Source organism: Anas platyrhynchos, chromosome 12 (genome assembly GCF_047663525.1).
Source record: "Anas platyrhynchos isolate ZD024472 breed Pekin duck chromosome 12, IASCAAS_PekinDuck_T2T, whole genome shotgun sequence".
NCBI classification, from domain to species: domain Eukaryota; kingdom Metazoa; phylum Chordata; class Aves; order Anseriformes; family Anatidae; genus Anas; species Anas platyrhynchos.
In genome coordinates, this window is record NC_092598.1 from 13,090,610 (window position 1) to 13,111,810 (window position 21,201).

Consider the following 21,201-nt stretch of genomic DNA (forward strand, 5'->3'; position numbering starts at 1 on the left):
ACCAAATCCCCCTCACTCGCGGGGTGACGTCCAGGCCTCTCCTTTTCCCTTCCAGCAGGAGAAAGGACACGCTCCTGAACCTGTCTGACCGACAGGGCTCCCCACGCCACCATCCTTCAGCCAAAAAGAGCCTCGAGCATGCCACAGGACCTCTCAGTGCCACAGGCAATCCCTAGCTATGCTGCTGGCGTCCCCAACAGCCAGCTCGCTCATGCCATGAGACATGTTTTGGGGTGGTTTGGCAAGCCGTTCCTGGTGAAAAGGTTGACTAGATTGACACTGCAACTTTTTTGGTAGAGAAATGAGGAAGTCAGTCAAATATCCTTCAGTGCAGGTTATACTTGCTGCAAGAAATGGACATTAATTCTCCCCCACAATAATTCAACATGCAAAGGCTGAAATCAGCTCTCATATTCTGTTGCCTATCCAGGAGTGCACATGTTCTCATATCCCAGCAACACAAATGCAGCGAGGGTAAAGCAGCAGCAGTGCCGAGGGGAAGGTGTGTCGGGAGCAGTAGGAGCTGTAATTACCATTCCTCCCACTTCATTTCAAAGCTACAGTCAAGGCAGCTACATTCAAGCAGCAGGAAAAAAAAAATCTTGTAATGTAACAGGGCTTTCACACCGATTTAATTGTAGCTCAAAACATTTAAACTATGCCAAAGAGCCATTATTTAATGCCCCTCACTTGAATGGGACACAGGTTTCCCACGGAACCAAGAGCTGTACCTGTCCCTGCCCACAGCACCCACACAGACTCCTCGGGCAGCTTCCTTGCTCCCCCTGGGGAACTCAACTTGGGATCATTTTGAACTCAACTGTTAAAAACCCACATGTCAAGTACAAAGTGTCTCCTATCGAGATATACCTGTCCCCAATCCCAGCTCTTCCTGCAAAAGCTTCAGCAGAGCTGCAGGATTTGCAAAGCTGTGTAAACCTGAGGCACCCAACAATTTAAAGATAAAGGAGGCTGCAGCACATGGGACTCACCTGCAGCACAAACACTCCTCCCCACAAGACAATGTTATGGATGGACAGCACACGCCACGTGTGGTGTATCACACTTGCAACATTTAGCATGCATCCCAAAAAACAAAACGCCAAAAATTTCCCATCTGTACGCTGAGCATTAAATCAAAGTTCTTACTCTGAACTTCCTCTTTCACTACAAAATTGTTCATTTACCTCCCTGCTGCAGGACTGACTTCTCTCTGCATGGCCCGCTTACTCACCGAGAATGATTTTCTAAATATAAACCAATTTAAAACAAAATTAATAAGAACGTAAAAACACAAAAAACAAAATCAGTGAAAATGAAAATGTCAAAAACAAATAGAAATCAAAGAAATTTATTGCCATCAACAAAAATACAGGATACAAAACGGCACTGGTCCCACCCCTGAACGCACTAACGACAGGCACAGGTTGCTGCAACCCTACGAGAAGCTGCTCTGCTAGTTCATAAGGACCTCCATTTGCACCAGTCTTGCATTCGTGTCTCCAGACGTTCTGTAAGGGATCATTCCAGCAAACGTTATCAGAGCACGAGCTTGAGATCGAAGTTGCTAGAATAGAAAAACAAAGCACAGTTACTGGAGCATCCAAAAAACCCTACAACACCACGAAAGCTGGGTTAGACACAAGTTAAGCACTTGCCTTTTCAAACAAGCAAGTATTATGTTTATGCTCAGAAGTGCTCTCTGGGTAACGTAACTCCACATCGGGATGGAAGTATGATTTATTTCCTTTTCCAACCATTATAAGCATGGTGAGTTGCCCACTCGCTTAAAAATGCCCATTTATTTAAAATTACCCAAGAAAAAAATGTTTTCAACAATACGGAGCATCACCGTATTGCAATCATCTTCAATCTCTGCACAGAACAGTGTCCCTGGGCAACACGAGTCTTTCCCACTTGGCAAAATAAAAATAAAAAAAGGACCCTGTTGAAATGCTGCATTACCACCCTCAAAGCACAAGCACTAGAACCAAACTGGCAGTGCGACGCGCACCCTGAGGTCTTCGGCCTCACCTACAACACCCTGACAGCTCCTCAATCCGTAACACCACGGAAGGAAACGTGCCGAGTACCTGTGGAGGTTTGGCTAAAGTAACCAAAACCTCTTCTTGTGCACCCAGGAGGCTATGTCACAGCTGGAAGTTAGGATTTTTTTCTCCCATTTCTTTCCCCCGTTAATAGATTACAGGGAAAAAATCAATCCAACAGCTGGCGGGCACCAGGAAGATAGAGAAACTCTGAATTTTTATGGCAGAATGTGTAGACCGTTTTGTTTGCTTGCAGAGTTTTCCTTCTTAAATATTAGGCAGCTCGGAATTACTCCGCTGGAAGATCCTATGGTTCAAATCCTCCCTCAATCTGCTGACTGCAGGGAAAGCTGAAGCGATGTTGGTCGTTGTGGGCACACGGGCGGTGACCCTGACAGCAGGGACTGACAAACCGGGGAGTGACTGAAGCCCATTACGTGGCTGGGGACAGTAACAGACACCAGCTCTGATCGCCATCTGGGCAATTCTGCCCCTTCTTCAGTGTGCTGATAAACCACAGGTTACCCAGTGGATGAGCTTTGTAAGCTGCTAAGAGGAAGAGCCGGGGTGCTCAGCTGATAGCATTGTTTCAAGACACTGCATGGGGTAGGGAAGTAAGTTGTATTTGGCACCGAGATCACAGCCATTTCTCTGTCACTGCCACTGTGCTGTCTGAAAGAGAGCTACGGCTGTCTGCAGAGCCCCAGGGCCTGGCAGAAATACAGGGCAGAGCTCCCACCTCGGGCTGTGTTCCTGTCTGGCCAAGGACGAATACCTGGAGCTGCAAAGATCAGGCAACGTAGCACTCCTCCCTTCACGTGCTGCAGCTGAGGAGTGGCAGAAGGCAGTGCAGCACAGCAGGGGACTCCTGAACAAGAAGCAGGACGGAGCCTGACCCCATTGCTCCAAGCTTCCAGTGGGGTTTCCAGAGCTGCTACCACCCAGTTAACACCAAGGTACTGCCTGCTGAACAAGGTGCCTTAAAAATCAGTTTCAGTGATGGCCAATCTCTCTTTTACTGCTTCCAAACGGCTACACAGAGTTGTGTGCATCACTTGTAACCTGCTGTGCTCATGGGGACATCAAAATAGGTGGCGGGTGAATAATGCACATCGAGTTGTCTGGTTCTTAATTAAATATAAAATTAAAAAAAAAAGAGGAAAAACCTCTCACTGAGACTAAAAAGACTCAGGAGCAGCGTGAATTACCATTCCCTTTATCTCTTTGGTAGCAAAAAAGACAAAACAAGAGGAGGGGCTGCAAGCAGCAGTCCTTTGGGAAGCAAGAACAGGGGTGTGCAGAGGTTAAGAGCGGCCCGGAGGTCTGCATGTTCTGGTGGCTGTAATTACTTAATGAACGTGGAAGTCACTTGTGACTTAAAATAAGACCACAAACAAACCTGAATTCCATTCCTTTCATGACCTAATTTTGCCACCCAGATAATGCCCCTGGGCTGCTGCAGGGGGTTGGTCACCCCGGACCAGGCACGGCTGTCACACGCTGGTGGCATCTGGGTCACGGCTGGCAGCGACAGCTTCCAGAGCCACAATCTTTGCCTGAAATCTGACAAAGTGGATCAGGCCAAGTGGGACAGGACTTTGCTCCCTCCTTCCCTAAGCCAATTAATTGTGAATGTGTCTATGTGTATGGGTCAATATATGTGTGTGTAAATATATCTAAAAGTCACAAAACAGAGTTTAGGTAATTTCTTTGTGAAATAAAGAAAGATTCTTCAAAACCCAGCCCTGACTCCAAACTTGCTAATTTTTGAATGTAGCACATTTTGACTTTGAAATGGAATAGGAGATGTTTTAGCAGAGAGCTTTACTGGGTCAGAGGGCTCTAGAGGTACTTCTCCCTCTCCATCCTGCCCCTGCTGCTGGGTCCACACGGTTCCTGCAAAATTCCTTCTGCTCCCTGCGTGTCACAGCAGGGTCCCAGCAGGGCAGTCAGCAGAACAGTGCTGGGCATCAGAGGGCAAATTTAAGAGCTGTATGTTCCTGCTCGGGGGGACTCTGCTCCCTGCTACGTGAAACAAGCCTCAGACTTGGAACAGCTACTGCCTCGTGTCTTCAAATTCCTCTGATGAATCTCTCTGCTCGGTTTGAATCTCTTTGCTCAGATGGATGTAGAGAAAACCTAGGGATTTCAAAGACCTGCTTGAGGAAAGGTGCTTTTCTTGCTTGCACTGTCTACTGGGCAATGCACTGAGACTGTTAAAGCTTCTGGAAGACCACACGGTGTTAGTGACTTCCCCCAAAATTTCCTTCCTTGCAGAGAAAGGAAAAGCTGCCTTTCCCCCAGGGAAGTTCAAAAGGAACTTGCCGAGCACAGCCTGCAGAAGCTTGCATCTGCCATCTCTGCTCAGCTGAATGAGGAGGGTTTTGCTGAAGGAACACCTCCCCACGTTCAAAATGCCCTCATTTCTTCCCACCTCTACATCCCCCAGCTGTTTCCCAGGCAGGGAAACTGGCATGATCTCGTTTCCCACTCCCACATTGTCAGAGGAGATTCTGCAGGGTAAGACGACAGGGGAGCATGTCTTAAAGCTATCCTTAGCCTACCTTCCATGTGTCCAAACCCGATATTTTTCTGCGCATGCAAACCAGGCAGCTGGGAGCTTCAAGCCTATAGAATTTTTTTCCAGCTAATCCTACACCAGAAGATTCGTGCTCCCTTCTGCCATTATAATCACTCAACTATTTCTCTTATCACATCCCCGTGCACAGAGGCAGCGGGCACTTGTTCCCTCTGATGGTTTAAGCTCTGCTTTTATTGCGCTCTGCAGCCAGAGATCCACGAGTCAGACCCAGTGTCCTCTACCACCAGCGATGCCCTACTGCTACGAGACCCCACCGCAAGGCCAGCAGCTTGATTAACTTCATGCCTGAAGAAGAAAACTTTTGAGGGTGTTGAGCTTGATAAATCAGCTGTCACACTACTCACAGTGAGATGACACCTGACAGGGTTACACCCAAACAGAGGTGGTCAATGTTGCTACGTAAGGCACAACGCTGCAGGCACAAAACTGAAATAAAAGGCTCACTTGAAAAGCAAGGGGCTCAGGCTGTTTGCTCAGTGCCACACCCTTGTGAACCCACAGAGCAGGTAACAGACTGCGTTATCCTGGACTCACAACAGAATTTAAGGTGGGGAGAGTCTAAGCAGCATGCATCCTTCTCTGATTTTGCCAGTCTAGAGTCGAAGTGCAGTTGCAAGGCTGGATCCTGTAACTCACACACGGGCTGTACCCCAAAGACAAAAGCTGCATCGTTAACTCCAACCTTTCATTTTCTAATGCAATTTAAAAATGCTACAAAGACTTTCACCAATATTGAAATTTACAGATCAAAGGCACTTTTGCAGATGTTTGAAGCCTGGAAAAAAAGCTGGCTGAGGCCCAAGTTGTTTTTCAATCTCAAATAGGAGCTGATACATATTTCCTGATCTGTAGGACAGGATGAGTGCTTTGGCCTTGATTTTTAAGTGCCTACGACAGCTTTAATTTAGTAAGAGCTATGAGACCAAAATCCATGGCAGCTAAACTGAACACATTTTTGCTTTATGGAGTATTTACAGGTGAGTGCCCACACATCAGCCTGTGTCCTTTAAGTGCTGTTATTAAGAGATCCCCATTTTGTAGCTGAAGGTGCAGCCTTCCATCCGTGGATGCAGGAAATGCTTCAGCAGCAAGTCTACCAGTTAAGTCCAACCCAACTTTGCCAGCTGTTTAACCAAACACCCAGAGCAAGCACTTCAGCACCTGAAAGCTGCTCATGTTGCTGCAAAGACAGCAGAACAGTACTGGCAAACCACTACAGCCATCCACCAAGTGAATATATCTGATGGTCTTGGTGTGTTGCTCATGGAAATTTGAAATGTCTTTGCAAATGTCTGTCTGTGCCATTATGGAAGCAAGCCAGGGAGAGGAGTGAAGTGCCTTTCCCCAAGGAATAAGATTTGCATGAAGAGGGCACCAACTCAAATAACAGAGGTGGAAATCGGTTCTTGAAAATCTGCTCAAGTTTAAAGGCAACATCAACTATCCTAGAGACACTGCACTGTTCACATCTGTTAACTACTGAAGATCCCACCAAGAAGCAAACGGAATGCTTATTTCTTCTTGCTAGGATATATATTGTTACATATTGTTAGTTAGCTCTGTGCCATTTAGAGCAATACCCTTTCTTTACACAAAGGTGAAGTTACAAGAGACTGGCCTCAGGACAAGTAACTGAAAAGCCTAGTTGCTTGAAACCAAAGACTGATACAGATGCTCAGTCAAAGCCCAATCCCTTGAAAGTTAGGGGAAAAAAATAGGAAAACTTGTCAGACAGTGAGGATTATAATCTTACCGAATCTCTGTCTTCCATTACGCGCTGGGGTCTGGCAGGAGTGGCAGGGCTTGTGCCTTTCATCCGCTTATACTGGGTGAACAAAATATTCATGGTTGCAAGCAGGACCTCGGATAAATTGTGCCTGATCTACACAAAGGAGAGAAAAAGAGAAGATTCATTGTAATGAAGAGCAGGTTGACAGAATCATTAGCGCTGCTCAATGACATCAGGAAACCAAGCAGTGAGAGTTGTGGTTGATAATTCCTTATATAACAGTCACAAATTTAATGGTTACCCCTACCAGGACTGCATGACCTGGCAAAAAACGTTATCCATAGACTTGGGACAGGCATGCAGAACAGCTGCATCTTCGTGTTGGGCAGCGACAGTCCAGATATAACACAAAGCACTTGAACACACACACAAGAACACCCAAACAAAAACCTGATGCCATCAGCCGTACTAAGAGGATAATCTCCCAAGTTTTCCAAGAGCATACTGCACATTCAATTTACAGCCTAAGGATTGCACAGCGTCCCAGAAAACAAGTCCTGGTCACAATCACTGGTGCATGATTCATTGCTGCACATAAGCAAACCAACAGAACCGAGAGCAAATCTTTACTTTTGTACAGTTGCTCTGTCTTAGGCTGCTGTTCATTTGCCTGACACTCCTCCATTCATTTCCCAGGTGACACTAACTGGTAGAGTAGCTTCTTTCAATATATTGCGATGCAGAATAAATCAGGTTTGGAGAGCAGAGGCAATTATTAGTATTAGAACCCAGGTGTTGTTCCGCAGAGGTGAATCTAACTAAGCAAGTTCAAAACTATTCAGACCTACAGACTCCTTCTGCAAAGTGGAGAAAAAAATTCTGAGCATGCTTTGTAGTGCTCCAAAGAGCAGCGTTACAGAGAAAGAGCAGCAATCCAAGAGTCTACTTGCATGAATGCAAAATAATTCCGTCCTATTTCCCTTTAAAGAATAAGAATGATGAGATTAAATGGTTTTAACATCCTTTTAACACGGAAAAATATTTTGGAAGCTAAAAAGAAAAGACACTACTTACTTCATCGCTGAAATTCCGGAAGGCTGCAACTCTCTCCTCCACGCAATCTTGGCTAAGAGGTACAAGCTTTAGGCGTTCGATAATCTTCAAAAAGAAAAGCACAAATCAGTGCAGACAATCAATGCTCTATATATTCTAAACTAGTAAAGTATGTTTTTGAAGTGCTAATGCTCCCAACTCCATTCAGGAGAAATCAGTTCATTGTTATTTACTGGTTTATGCCCTGACTTTGCTGAGGAGAAATATTTTGTTCAAGGACTAGAAAATAATCGGGAAGATCTTTCTGGAAATATCAAGCAACAGGAAAGAAACACATTTTTAAATTCCTATAGCATTGCAGCACCTTCTAACTCATTAAATGTAATTTTTTATTTTAAGTGATGTTATGAGACATCCTGGGTTTTCAAGGGCATTAGTAAGGCTGCACTTCAAACAGAACTCTTGAAACTTACATCAAAGGCCCTGTCAATGTGACCGGCATGATATTCATCAAAAAACATGATTAAGTCTAGCAGAAGGTAGAACGTGGAGTCAACGGACTTCTTTGCACTTATCCCCTGAGCTTTGTACCTGAAAGAAAATGTTTTACAATTTTATTGTGCAAAATGGCAACCACTTATAAGCATGCACTTGCAATTCTTTGAAGCAGAGACATCAAGCACAAGGACAGAGGCATCTAACAAAGGACAACTTCAGTTTTTCTTAACCGAGAGGCAGAATTTTCACAGGTTTTGGCTTTTCTTAAAAATCCTTTTAGTCGCTTTTAATTTTCCATCAAATCCAGCATTTGTCTCCTTTTCAATGTTTACACTTTCCATATTCACAGAGAAAACAGTGACAGAAACTCAGGAGCTGCAAGGCAAGTGCTGAACAAAGCTGTTTAACGCGCTGCTTTACAGCAGACAATTCAGCAGCACAACTGCCTGCTTCAGGCAAAAAGCTAAGAAATGGATTAGATGCTTCTGCACGCTCTCTCTCTAGTTACACTTGCCAGAAGATGACTTGGAGAGCTGTCTGATTGCGCTTCTAACAGCACAAGCAGGTCAGAAAGGAGCTCCTTCCTCAAAATAATAGTAAGAGTGGTCAAATGCATGGCACACACCAGCCTCAGGGCTGCTGCAGGAGGAAGCGAGATGCCCCTCTGCCTTTTCTGTTGGGTATTTTCCCTGCTCCTTCAAAACACCACAGAGAGCTCAGCGCCCAGAGGTGCTGACTGCAGCACAGCAGATGCAGAAAGGCCCCAGTTACCCCGATGAGCTAATCAGGACTGTTCTGGCTTTGGAATCAATAAGGTTTGCTGCTGTCAAGTGGCATTACTGAGCAGTGATATTTGGTGCTCTCACGCAGATCAGACAAGTACCAAAACAAAGCCCACTGCAGCCTCTGCTGAAGCTTAAACTGAAACCACAGGTTTAATTCTCCTTAAACTGAAACCATAGGTTTAATTCTCCTTAGTGTCTGCTGGAGAATGAGGCTCTTGCTAAGTCAATACGGCACCAATTTTTGCTCTGTTTCCAGCCTAGCTAAAAGAAAGAAAGGCTGACTGAAGGAGTGGACTGGCAAATGTCACTTTCAAAAGAAGAAAGGCAAAGGCCCCTGACTGAGATCAATACATTCTTCTATTTGTTTTTGCAACTTGGAAGTGCCTGCAAGCTTGCTTGGTTTATTTTTATTCACGAGAACATTTCAGGAAAAAGCAGCAAGACATTTCTCACAGGCACCTAGATCTTGCCCTAGTAAAATATGGGAATTGTCCGTGGCAATCACTGTGACAAGACGCATCAAAAGATGATTAAAAAAGTCCCAAAGCTATTTTGCAATTATTACCTTTCAGAAGCAGAGAAGCAGCTTATTCCTAACTTCTAGCTGCTAATGAATCTTGAGCACTGATGTCTCTTAAGCACGTAGCCTCATTAACACACTGACACTGCAGATGAGATTCCTTTTGGTCACTTCCACATCTTGTTCTTTTTTAAGCACTGCACTTTTCTAAGTAACAGGTTGTGGAAATGAAGTCTGTTTATGATAATCACATACATGCTCAACTTAAATGTCCCCTTTTTATCTCGCAAGCAGTTCATTAAAGCAGCAGCAAAACAAAGTTTTCCAACAGCCCAACTCCCTGCTCTGCTGTTACAACTCAGAATTACTGGGTTTGTACAACTCTCCTGTTTCCAACTATGGAATTGCGTGCAATGAATCTGCAGCTTTTGTTCATGATACTTTGTTTTAAAAATCACCTAAAACACCTAATCACTTTTATTTAGTGCTCCTTAATAGGCTCTATCTGCTGGGTAGCAATCGTGTAAATCTCTTTTCCTTATTCACCTACAGATAAAGCTTCTTGACACGTTAACCTGGCCTGCCTCTGAAGATTACCTTCCTGGTGTCAGTACTGCAAGCCATTGCAAGCAGGACAGGGTAAACTGTCATTTTCTTGTCTTCCTGAATACCTTGCTGCAGATACGAGCCTAAGGCTGACTTGAGTCGGGTCCTGACCCCTTGTCTTACCTCTCCGCAATCGAATGGGCCATGTTCTTCAACCGCTCTTTGTTCGACTGGGGAGTGCTGATCTGGGGAACGACGGGGCTGAGGAGCTTGTTCATCAGTTCTAAAACTTTGTCGGGGTTCTGTTGAGGTTAAGGTTGCATACAAGTAAAAGGAACATGACAGGATGTTAAAGTCACTGAAAAAGCAGAAAGGTTATTCCAGTGGTGCCCTGGGCATCCTCAGAGATGTCTCCCTCCCACAAAGAGTCAACACTTTAGCTGTAAGCAATGCAATGCTGTTAGCTCATGTGAAATAGTATTGAAAGAAGAACCATACAACATTTAATTCCCCCCCACAAGACACTGGCTATTGCTGTAATCCCTTTTTTTTCCAGATATATTTCAAAAGGAAACAGGAACTCATTACAAAGCCCAGCTATTTTAGAGTTCAGTTCACTCTCAGTTCAATTGAAAGAGTACACCCCAGGTAAGTCACTTTACTGGCCAGGGTAACATCATGCACAGGGCAACCAGTTCAATAGATGACACTGATCAAGAACCTGGGATGTCCTAAATCAGAATAGGCTGGAGAACAATCTATCCACGTTTACTCAAAGAAACCCTCTTTAAGCAGAAAAAGGCTCTGCCCAAACTGCACAAATAGTCTACTGGAATAAGGTAAATCAATGAGATTACGTTTAACCTCCTAATCACAGTGAATGTGTTTGAGAAAAAATGGTGAAGCAAGTACTTATTTAAGGCAGCACATAGAAGATAGTTACCTTTGCAAGGTCATATAGTTTTGCAGCTTCTTCAAACAATCCTTTATTTTCTGCTGCAGAAGCCACTTTGTTAATGATAGGTTTTGTGTCACTATTAAACTTGTCTATCACTCCAGGCTACAGAGATGAGACAAATGAAGGGAGAGAAGAGAAAAGAAATCAGAGTGCTTAATATTCTGTCAAGTGTATTTCAAGACAATGAGTATTTTACATCTTGGATTATGAATAGAATGGCCTGTACATTTCCATGGGAATGTGCAAAAGGACCATGTTAAAAATAGAAGGAGCTCTTTCTCCAAAAGAGTCAGCATTGAGACATTTGCAGTTTCTAAGTTATTCAAAATGACCCAGACAACAGGTCAAATAATATACTATTTTAATTTGCTGATGACCAGTTACAGGAAGAAGAAAATATGGAAACCTTCTGTATATAACATGCCAGGGTCTCCAGGGTTGCTGTTTGTGTGTATTGACTTGACAGATTGCAAGTTAGATTTTACAAAAAGGAAGTGTCACAAGAACTTTAAATGAAACAATAAACAAGTACAATAGAAGAGAGGAAAAAGGCAATATCATCTGGAAAGGAATTTACCATAGTTAAGGATGTAAAAGTAAGATTACACTATCAAGAAGAACTTATCTTAAAACTGTGATTGCTAAATTGCTGGTTTCATACTAAAGAAACACAAGAATACAATTACATGTAAAATGAATTGATTAAAATCAAGCAAACAGGATTCATCGCCAATGTTATAATCTATCTGTCTTGGAAAGAACAGTGAAATGAAAAATAATTGGTAAAGAAGATTACCGAGTTCACCTAATATGTGCAATCCCAGGATTTTTAAGCCAACAGAAGAAAAACATCCAAAATAGAACCCTGCCAGAAATGACTTTTTTTTTTTTTTTTTTTTTTTGACAGCGGCAATGATAGCAGCATGAGCCCTAACCTTAAGTTTTAGCTGATTCTGGAGTCTGCTTGATATATGGAGCAGAACAAGTCGCCACAGTGCACAGTAAAACTTCACTGATTATCCAAAATGTTCTATTATTTGCATGCACTGTCCTTTTTACAGTCAAAACCTTAAGGCTTCTTTTATTTTCTAACTATGCAAGCAGTGATTTAACCTGTGATGGCAGGTCATGGATTATTCTATAAAAGGATACGATACTTGAAAAAAACAGCATTTATTCAAACACGGCAATAATTTGACTAGTGATAAATGAAGAAAGGCTGGATAATCTCATAACTACTTTGGATCACATGTGATTTGTACTTTTTAGTATTAAAATAGACACGTCAATTATTAACTCACCTTTCTACTACCATCATTTTCCAGCTTTCCAAGAATCATGTCAAACTATATCCACAGAGACGTAAAGTAGCAAAAAAGAAAACAAAAACAGAGAGATGAAATGCATGTATTTCACAACATATTTACCAAGTACAAAGATGCAGTTGTGGGTGAATGAAAAACAGGGGTTGACGTCAGAATTAGTATTTATATGTAAGGAACACAAAAAGACCTGATTAAGTATTTTAAACATACTGTCATTGCTATCATCTTCCCCCCAGCTAGGTCTGCATCAGGCAAAAGGAAAACCAAAGGCTGTCTTGCCTAAGGAAGTGTTCAATGAAGAAATGAATTTCAGTTTAAGTGAGCAAGTACAACACAGACCAACATACCTCTCTGCTTTCGATTACTAGTTCGCTAACACAACGCAAGAACATATTCTCTCCTTGGCTGTCCTTCTCATTCCTACAAAAGAAACAGGAGGAGGGAAGAATTTTTACAAGGACATCCCAGATAATAACTAAGTAGCATCACTAGAAGGAAATTTAGAGAGACATATGGGCTCCTACCTGAGAAAGTAAAAATACTGCAGGGCTTCTCTTGGATCCGTTGATTCAAATTTCCGGGTGTAAAGCATCAGAAGCCGCACAAAATTGAGACGCCTAATAGCTGGAGGGTCACCAGCCTCATGGCTTACTGCAACGTCAGAAACAACACAATTGGAGTAGGTAATGCCAGCAAATGTTGCTCTGATCTTCATCACAAGTTAGTCAGAGACATAATCCAGAGCTCTAATGCAACTAAAATGATTAACTTTTAGGAGATTGTGCTGGTAAATATCCTTTGTTTATTCAGTTACATAGAGCTGCGGTGTCTACAGGGTGCTACAGGGGCTCAAAATATTCCATTATTGTAAATGTGCAGGACTTACATAGCTGTGCGCTCTGCCCAGAAGATTTCAGGAGCAATTTTAACTCAAACAGGACCAAAGCAACATGAACAGCATGACAACGCAAGCGCTCTGTCCGAAATAGAAAAGCAATCGCAGCTTCGAACTGTGCTGTCAAGAACAATACTTGGAAGTAGAGGAAAGGCTGGTGGTTCACTGCAAAATGTGATTCACCTGAGAAAACAAATACACACACACAGAGCTAGTGAAAATGGTTTGACAATCAGATTGCTGACAGGGGAAGCTTCTTGTCACAATGTACGTTTGTTCAGTGACAACAGAAATAAACACGCTAGACAAAACTGAATACCTAATCACACATCAGTGGACTATCTGTAACTGTTCCTCTGCAAATATATCCACTAAGATACGCCATAAAAACATTCAGGAAATGAAAGAATAAAGTTACTCAAAAAAGTTCCTTTTTTTCTTTCTTTTCAGACAGCCATCAAGTCTGATTGCAATAGATTCTCTATTGGCCACAACTTTGTCTTCATTTATGTGTATGCCAAGCAGACCAAATAACGTTATAAACCTGGATTTTCCTACTCAATGACACCAATAGTAGCTTATTATGTTTCTTTTCCATTCAATTTTATCTGGGTGTAAGTCATGCTGCAAATGACAAAGTTGTAGAGAATCAAATTCTTATGTTTCTGATGGTCTAAATGACCCGTGTTTCATTGATCAAAAGATGGTGATGCACAAAGATACTCTCTTGGGCCATGGTTGTTCCTAAAACTTTCCAAAGTGTAAAGAACTGTTGATTTGGATCCCTTCAAATTACAAATGATAATTTGTAACACACAGAATTCTTTCATCATGTCTTACTGAAATATGCCATTCCTCTAGGGAAACTCACTGCTCATGAACACTCTAAAGAGGCCTGTGATGGAGAGCTAGAGGCTTTATGTGCAGTCCAGGGTTTGTGTAATAACAATTGGAAATTGCCCTAAGGAGAAAAGCAGAACCTTAGTGGCACATCTCTTTGGGGTTTCTTACCATAGTCCTCTAGCAGCTGCTTCTGGAACTGTGATAACGTTAATCGGTCTTGCGGAGAGCTTGCACCATCGTCATCAAAACACACTTGATTCAGCTAAAAACATTCAAAAAAAAGAAACATATTTCCACTTCACCTTGCTCAAGGGATGCATTTAGAAGATCTTCGTTCAATCTGAAGCCCTATCAGGTTTTGACCAACTGACTATAAATTACTAGTCACAGCAGCAGGTCCATCCATTTCTGGGAAGCAAAGTTCTCTAACACAGCAGCAGCACAAATATATGCAGATACAACCCAGGGGTCCTTTTGCTTCCGTCCATTCCAAACTTGAATACAGGGACTTGGAATACCCACTGATAATTAAGATTATTTTCCCCCCAATCTTAAATCCAATCTTAAATATATCATTTTATTCCCTCTCTTCAATGGGTACTGACCAGTATCCATCGTGCCTCCAAAACTCCGCGAATTTTGTGTATTGGAGATTAGGACATTGTCTTCCTATCAATTGACACCGACATTTCAGCCATAATCCATCCAGAAAGGAAAATTCACAATGGATCCTCACTGTAGCAAGCTAACGCTACTTGTAAAAGGAGCTGATGAAGATCAGTGTGAAGTAAAGAACACGACACTTCCAGAAAAAGTGTCCCCAGGTTAGCACCTGGGTAGTACAGAGGGTAAGACTAGCCCAGGGACTCGAGTTCCCAGCCCTTCACTATCTGCAGGCCAAGTCACATATTTTATATTGGTGCAAAAAATGGACCTGGAATTCAGGGAGGTTAGCAGAGCTGACATGTAGCATCGCACAGACTTGTTCTTAAAAAAGAAAAGCAAACAAAACAAACAACCTCAACATCCACCCTTACTTTCAGCCAAAGATAATCTTCCGTTTTATCAGCAACTTCACTCTGGTTATCTGTAATGTCACAACGGCCAATAATACAATAAACAGCCCTCTTGTACGGGTCAGTGTTGTTCCTCAGAGCTCGTCTGTAATGGAGACGCAGCTTATTTTCTGTGGCAGCAGATAATCTAACGGAAAAAAACGAAGGAAAAATATAAAGGAATTAGGAAAAGATATAAAACCCATTGTCCCCTGTATGAGGAGATCTGGACAGAAATCAATAAAAAAAAGCTGTGTATTCACAGCAAAAGCATACTGGAAGATGTTTCTTGCACTATTTACAATTGTAGATAAAACTATCACTTGCTAATTTAATTGTCTAATTAAAATTATGAGGATCATCTTCAAATGCCCGTTGCAAGAAAAATCAGAGCACTTTTGGAGGGCGTTAATATTGCTGTAGGTGAGATATTGTCTAACCCTCTGTGATTTCAACGTTTCAGAGAATGTTAGTTTTGAAACACACTACATTTTTTCAAACAATTCTTTTCACTGTGAAGATTTACAGATTTCAAAGCCAAAAATTAAAATATGCACACTTCTTACATGTAATTTAGGAAGGTATAAAAACCACCAGAAAGCTATCACCACCAGAAGAGACTTGAGTCTTTTATGGAACTACCAAGACACTATTTCACTGCTCCACAGAAATTTCTACCCCTTGAAGATCTTGCTAAGTTTCCAGTTACCTTCTATCTTTACTGTGCATGTATTCCTGAAACCAGGTTTTAAACTCTCCCAGCTGGTGCTGTGCCCGTTTCACCACATGCATGGCCGCATTCAGGTCTCCACAGCGCATGCAGTAGTAGATCAGTGCCCAGACAGGATGGCCTTCCACCTCACCGTCCTGAAAATGAAAGATAATTTTTAAAAAAAGCAGCCCATTTGAAATATTATTTGCCTAGCTTATATTTCTGCCCTTATACCCATACACCAATTTGGGTAAAAATTCTGTTTGTGGTACAGGAGTCAGAAATCGCGAGGTTTAAGTTCAGTGAAAGCTGCGCACATTCTAGCAGCGAACGATGGGATTCTCTTCTGCTTGCCCTGCTCTGGATGAGGATCTGGCAATCCTCTAACTAGCATTCAGATATCCTCTCCACCCAGGCAGTCAATCTGGATGAGGCTACTGAGGTATTCAAAATATTTGTAGTGAAACAGAAAGATACCAGACTAATTGTATACCAGCAGGTAAGCAAAGGACAGCTACTCTCAATTATGTGGTTTCTAATGTTACATATCTATTATTCAACTTGTAATTTTTCAGCCTAACCTTATTTGCCTTGTTGATTTTGTAGGTGCGCAGCTCTGCACTTTCTACTCTGTGAAGATAAACAGGATTTCATCGAGATTCCTAAATAAGAGGCTACAATTCAGATTAATGCCTTACGCATTTTGTCATCAACAACCCTTTTCACCGTCTTATAATTGGAAAGAAATAGAAAAAAGCCAAGCAGGGGAGAGTATGTTTCTGCTTTTCTGAAACATCACAACAGAGTTTAATACTTGCTTGTTTCTATTTAAAAAGGCCATCGTAAGAAACCACAGTTCCTGGAATCTAAAATTCTCAAATTACTGAGCATCACCGTACATCTGGGGTTAGCTCTGAACGCAGTCAAATTGATTTTATCTATCTTCCATTTTCCTAACAGAAAATTCCAGAAAAGGAGTAAGAGCCCACTGCCTTGAGAACTGTTTAAACAGTAGCAGACCATCAGAGGCTGCACGAGTTTCCTGGCTGTGCTGGAACAAGCAGAAGTGTTGTTATTTTAGCCCAGGTGCTGAAGGTGGTGGACGTACCTGGAGACCAGGGACGGGCGCAGGCAGTTTGATGTTCAGGTAACTGCGGACCAGCTGGTAGGTCCCTGGAACTCCACCCAGCTGAGCCTGGTGCAGGTTTCCAAAGACAGTCATGAAGGTGTAATTTTTGTAACTGAAAAGCAAAACAAAGACATGCAAACAGACCAAAATTTACTTGCTAGAAAAAACATCCATTGCTTTTCAAATCCACCAGAATCAGCAATTTAAAGCAAATCACCGTGATGTTTCCAACATTATCATTACAGCAAAATGAGGCAAAAACTTTTGTTGATTTAGGAAGACGGTTGTATTCAGCAGTCTCAAGAGAAACCACATTTGGAGCCTGTGGTATACTGCTCCAGCTTCAACTCTCTATTATGAGGTTCTTCTCATTAGGTTCTCTCAGAAATAAGTTAAACTTAATCACGTAGCTGCCAAAAAAACTTTCCATGCTACTGCTTTTCCAGTCAGTACTGTCATAAAATAACACTTAAAAACACTGCAGTTGTGTTTCAACTCTTCCCTGCCCTGTGGAGGAAGCAAACCTTGGGGCCATGGACCTATCTGAGGGAAATCATTGAGAAAGAGAATATAAAAGACTGGTAAAGGCAACTTTGAGAGCGCTTTCTAGAAGGAATCAAAGCCTTTAATCAGTGTAGGTCAATTTAACAAATATTCAGTATTTGTTAAATATTTGTTTAGAAGAAGGGATCTCAAAAATTTGCATGCTGAAGTAATATCTATACAAATTGCAGCAATAATTTTGTTGAAGTTCTTCCCCTCCCCCCCCAGCACAAAACACACTAGTGCATGTACAGTACTTCCTACTTGGGCTCCTAGCTACAGACCACCGAACTATTAGACTAAAAAACCCTATGCCTAACATAAGCAAGCACGAACACACCTTTGTAACTAATATTATGGCTGAGTTAAGCCCAAGTTCCTCAGGGTTTAAGATCACACCTGCTCCAAAGGCACTTATGCAAGGCCAGGTGTTGGCTGTGCTACATCTCTTCCCCTTACACATGAGGGACCGCAGAAGCATGCAAACACCCTAGAATCAGGGTTTGCTTTGCCAGTTAGCCAATTCCTGCTAGGAAGAAATAAAAAGCTACAATACAAGGCACGCAGGCTTAAAAAGAGATCAAGTCTGAAGAGCTCAGCTTCTGCCCCGGGAGGGTTTGGGGTAGGAACTCTATGTAACCGCATGCCTAATTGCAGCTAGCATTTAATGGGACTGTGACAACTTAGCGAGTTGGATATTTGGCAAATTGGGTTAAGATCCTAACTGGCTCATCACACAATGCTGCAACTGAAGAACTGGGAACAGAAGACTCTTCTGATGTGTCGAGTTTCTCTGTGCGCAGACAGGCATGCTGCCAGCACCCCTGGGTGACGAGCACTGATGAGGAGCTGCAACCAACCGTTAGGGGCAAAGAGGCTGCGCCAGGAGGAGAAAACATCTCTTCCCAGTGTGCTCTGTCAGAGCGCAGCACTTTCAGAGCTCACGTGGTGGAACTGTACCTGTAACAAATGCCCACGCACTACACTGCATCCATTGTTTGCTTTCCACTGCTGAACTATCCTGCTAGCGTTACATTGGCAGCTCTTCGGGAAGAGACTGCAACATCCAGGTTTGTGGGCACACGTGCAGGGAGCAGCTAGTACTGCCAACAGGGGGATTCAGCCTTGGCTTTCTCTCTGCAGCCTGTCTGCTCCGTGGCCTGCAACTCTGCAAGCACTTTCCTGGTCAAGGAGCTGAGGTCCCTGCGATAGCTGCTGCTGCAGACAGTAAGCCTCTTTCCAGAGTCCGAAAATCATTGCTAGATGTCTCAACTACAGCCCCTTGAAATGTTACAAAAAACTTTCAGGGCAGAAATGGCATGAACAAAACTTAAGTAATTGCACCAGATATGTTCCCCCAGTGCCGTCCTCATTTCTACCCAGCACCAGCTCCTGACAGGTAATCAGCAATCAGAAAGGGAGTATGGAAAATGAGAGATTTGTTGTAGAGGGGGAACAGATCTCTTCCCACGAGTGAAAATCTTCACATATCACTGTGACAGATACAAAATCTTTAAAGGCAACATTGAAGAAAGAATAAAAGATCTTTTTGTCTTCTCAACAAGCTCCCAGTGGATTCAAGGCCTTTTTAGTTAAAACAGTTTTTACCTAAAACAATTTTATACTCAGGTGGCTGCTCTAAGCCCCTTAGAACAGAAAAGACAGGCAACAGACACTTCTTGCAAGCAGCACGAAGTAACTGACTCGTTAATATGCTTGTGTGTGTTAACAAGTCATTCTGGCTTATTAGGGAGATCTATCAGACCGTGTTATCCAAAGCATTCGCCTTACCTTTGCTCGAGGTAGTGCAGAGCCTGCCTCACGAAGTCCATGCGCACCTCCAAGTTGGTGCGGACTTTCAAGACGTCGCTAGCAGAAACCAGGCGAACGTCGGTCATTTGTTTCACCATGGCCCACAGGTCAGAGATGTCCTGTGAACAACACATTCCACGCAACAGCAGTTAGCACAGAGGTGAACAACCCTGTTTTGAGCTATATGGTGTTTTGATGCTAAAGCAGAAGTACAGAGACATACTGCAGGTAATTTCAGCCAGTTTAGATTTACAATGGAGACACTGGTTGCAATCCTGAAGGTGAGCCCCTTCTGTCCTGCAGAATACAAATCTCACAGGCTTCTCTGCCTAATGCTTGTGTAAGGAGATGGCTATAAATATTTTACCTGCAGTTGTCAGCCTGTACCAACGATTTCCCAGACCAGGCTGGGTTTTAGGTGCTCGGCTTCCTTCCCCATTTCCGGTTCATATATCCCACTCCAAAAATCCCACATCAGCTTTTCACGTAAGTGATTGCTCTGGTTGTCATTGGAAAGCTGTGCAATCAGCTGTGATGTGACATGTCTAAAGGGCTTAGACAAAGACTCAGATACAAAAAGAGGCTGAAAACCATCCAGGTCTGCTCATTCCCAAGGATGAGATCGTATCAGTACCTACAGGACTGGAGCATCCCCGCTGAAACGGCAAAACCCTGACAAGTAACAGCACTGTTAGCTTCAGCAAGGGCAGCTGTTTGATCGTGGTGCTTCAAAGCAGCGAGAATATTGAAACTCACCTTGCTGTCCCTAGCAAAGCGAACAGAGCTGTTCAGAGCAAAGAAGCACATCTGTAATTTAGAGCCGACCCAAGCATTTGCCTCTCAGCTTCTGAACAGCTTTTTGCTCTCTCCATTTGCAGTCTTTCCACGACATGACCCTTCTGCAGTATTTTCCCCCAGGCATTTCTAAAAGGTGCTCAGGTTTGTGCATTTGTTTTTTTTTTTGGGGATGGATCAAGGCAACACAATTAAAAGAAAAGGGGAAAAAAAGAAAAGGAGATGGATCATCGATTTAAAGTCAACCTTGCAGGCTTTGGCTGGCTTTACACCTTGCTGTGGGACTCTACTTCAGTCCTAGTGGAGACTGATTGAAGACCCTTCACCTACAGCTAAATATGTCCAAAGAATATTAGGAGATCACATTTTGGAAACAGAACTCTGTAGAACCCATTTAAAATGGAAAGTTGTTGTTTTTTTTTTTCCTCTGACAGCTCATCACTTATGACAGGACACTACAATGAAACCACGCTCTTCTCTTCCCCATTTTGTTAAGAAATTTTCACCGTGACCACATTCATCACAGGTGGGCCCTGCTGGACTAAAGAAGATTCCAGTGTTGGCTCTGTTTGCTGTGGAGCCATGCAATTTATTTATTTTTTTTGGCAATATCAGTATTTTTCCACCAATGTCAGCAGGCTGTTAATCACAGCTGAAAACAGCTTAAATACCTTTCCTCGTGCTAACTTATTGGCAGTACCTTATCATCCAACTCTACAACAGCAGCACAAAGGTCCACCAGGTTAGGCTGCAGATGTCCGTTCACTATCTTCTCGTTATAAATATAAATCTGAAACACATTAAAAGCAAGTTTTAACAACACATGCCACTCTCCTTCCCCCTCCCCAGCCACGGCAGCAGAATCTGACCCGGATTTCAAGCACTGTCCCCAGCAGGTCCCTTCTGCCTCCCTCCCACGTTAGCTGATTGTCGTCTGCATGGAGGAGGAAGGGACAAAGGCACAAACCTCCACAAGACCCCAAAGCCTGCCTGAAGGCCAGAAGCAATCCACCAGCTGTTCAGGGGTTCTGCACAGCAAAGCACTGCACGCCACGTTAGACTAATTGGAGCTAATTGTTGGAGGACAAAGATTCAAGAAGAGATGTGACAACTGAATGGCATTGATATTCTCCTACACTGCAGCCTGATATAACAGAAACAGAATTTCACTGCTTTCTGCTGCAAGAATTCAGGGAACTGTGACACAAGGAGATGAGAACAGAAACCCAGTCCTTCAAAACCTGCTCCAAAACATCCCCCCCTTCACTGTTTTCATGTAAATCTTGGTCTCCATTTGCCTACTGGGATTGTTTATTCTATTCTCATCCCAAAGACCTTGCAGCTCCCTTTGAA

At 42.9% G+C, this 21,201-nt stretch overlaps 1 protein-coding gene across 5 annotated transcripts in view; it reads right to left on the reverse strand.

Annotated features, from left to right (window-relative positions):
• Positions 1 to 1,335: 1,335 nt before the first annotated feature.
• The window catches only part of NUP93 (nucleoporin 93), a 76,456-nt gene continuing 56,590 nt past the window's right edge, over positions 1,336 to 21,201 (reverse strand). For all 5 annotated transcript variants that reach the window (XM_027465987.3, XM_072043905.1, XM_072043904.1 and 2 more), the window contains 16 exons: positions 20,549 to 20,638; positions 19,033 to 19,172; positions 16,678 to 16,810; positions 15,567 to 15,724; positions 14,840 to 15,005; positions 13,971 to 14,064; positions 12,951 to 13,142; positions 12,589 to 12,715; positions 12,412 to 12,484; positions 12,041 to 12,085; positions 10,725 to 10,841; positions 9,965 to 10,083; positions 7,906 to 8,023; positions 7,454 to 7,537; positions 6,404 to 6,532; positions 1,336 to 1,567 (listed from right to left, as the gene is read on the reverse strand). In XM_027465987.3, coding sequence (XP_027321788.1) covers positions 1,457 to 1,567; positions 6,404 to 6,532; positions 7,454 to 7,537; positions 7,906 to 8,023; positions 9,965 to 10,083; positions 10,725 to 10,841; positions 12,041 to 12,085; positions 12,412 to 12,484; positions 12,589 to 12,715; positions 12,951 to 13,142; positions 13,971 to 14,064; positions 14,840 to 15,005; positions 15,567 to 15,724; positions 16,678 to 16,810; positions 19,033 to 19,172; positions 20,549 to 20,638 — 1,896 coding nt within the window. In that variant the 3' untranslated portion in view covers positions 1,336 to 1,456. The remainder of the gene's footprint in view (positions 1,568 to 6,403; positions 6,533 to 7,453; positions 7,538 to 7,905; positions 8,024 to 9,964; positions 10,084 to 10,724; positions 10,842 to 12,040; positions 12,086 to 12,411; positions 12,485 to 12,588; positions 12,716 to 12,950; positions 13,143 to 13,970; positions 14,065 to 14,839; positions 15,006 to 15,566; positions 15,725 to 16,677; positions 16,811 to 19,032; positions 19,173 to 20,548; positions 20,639 to 21,201) is intronic.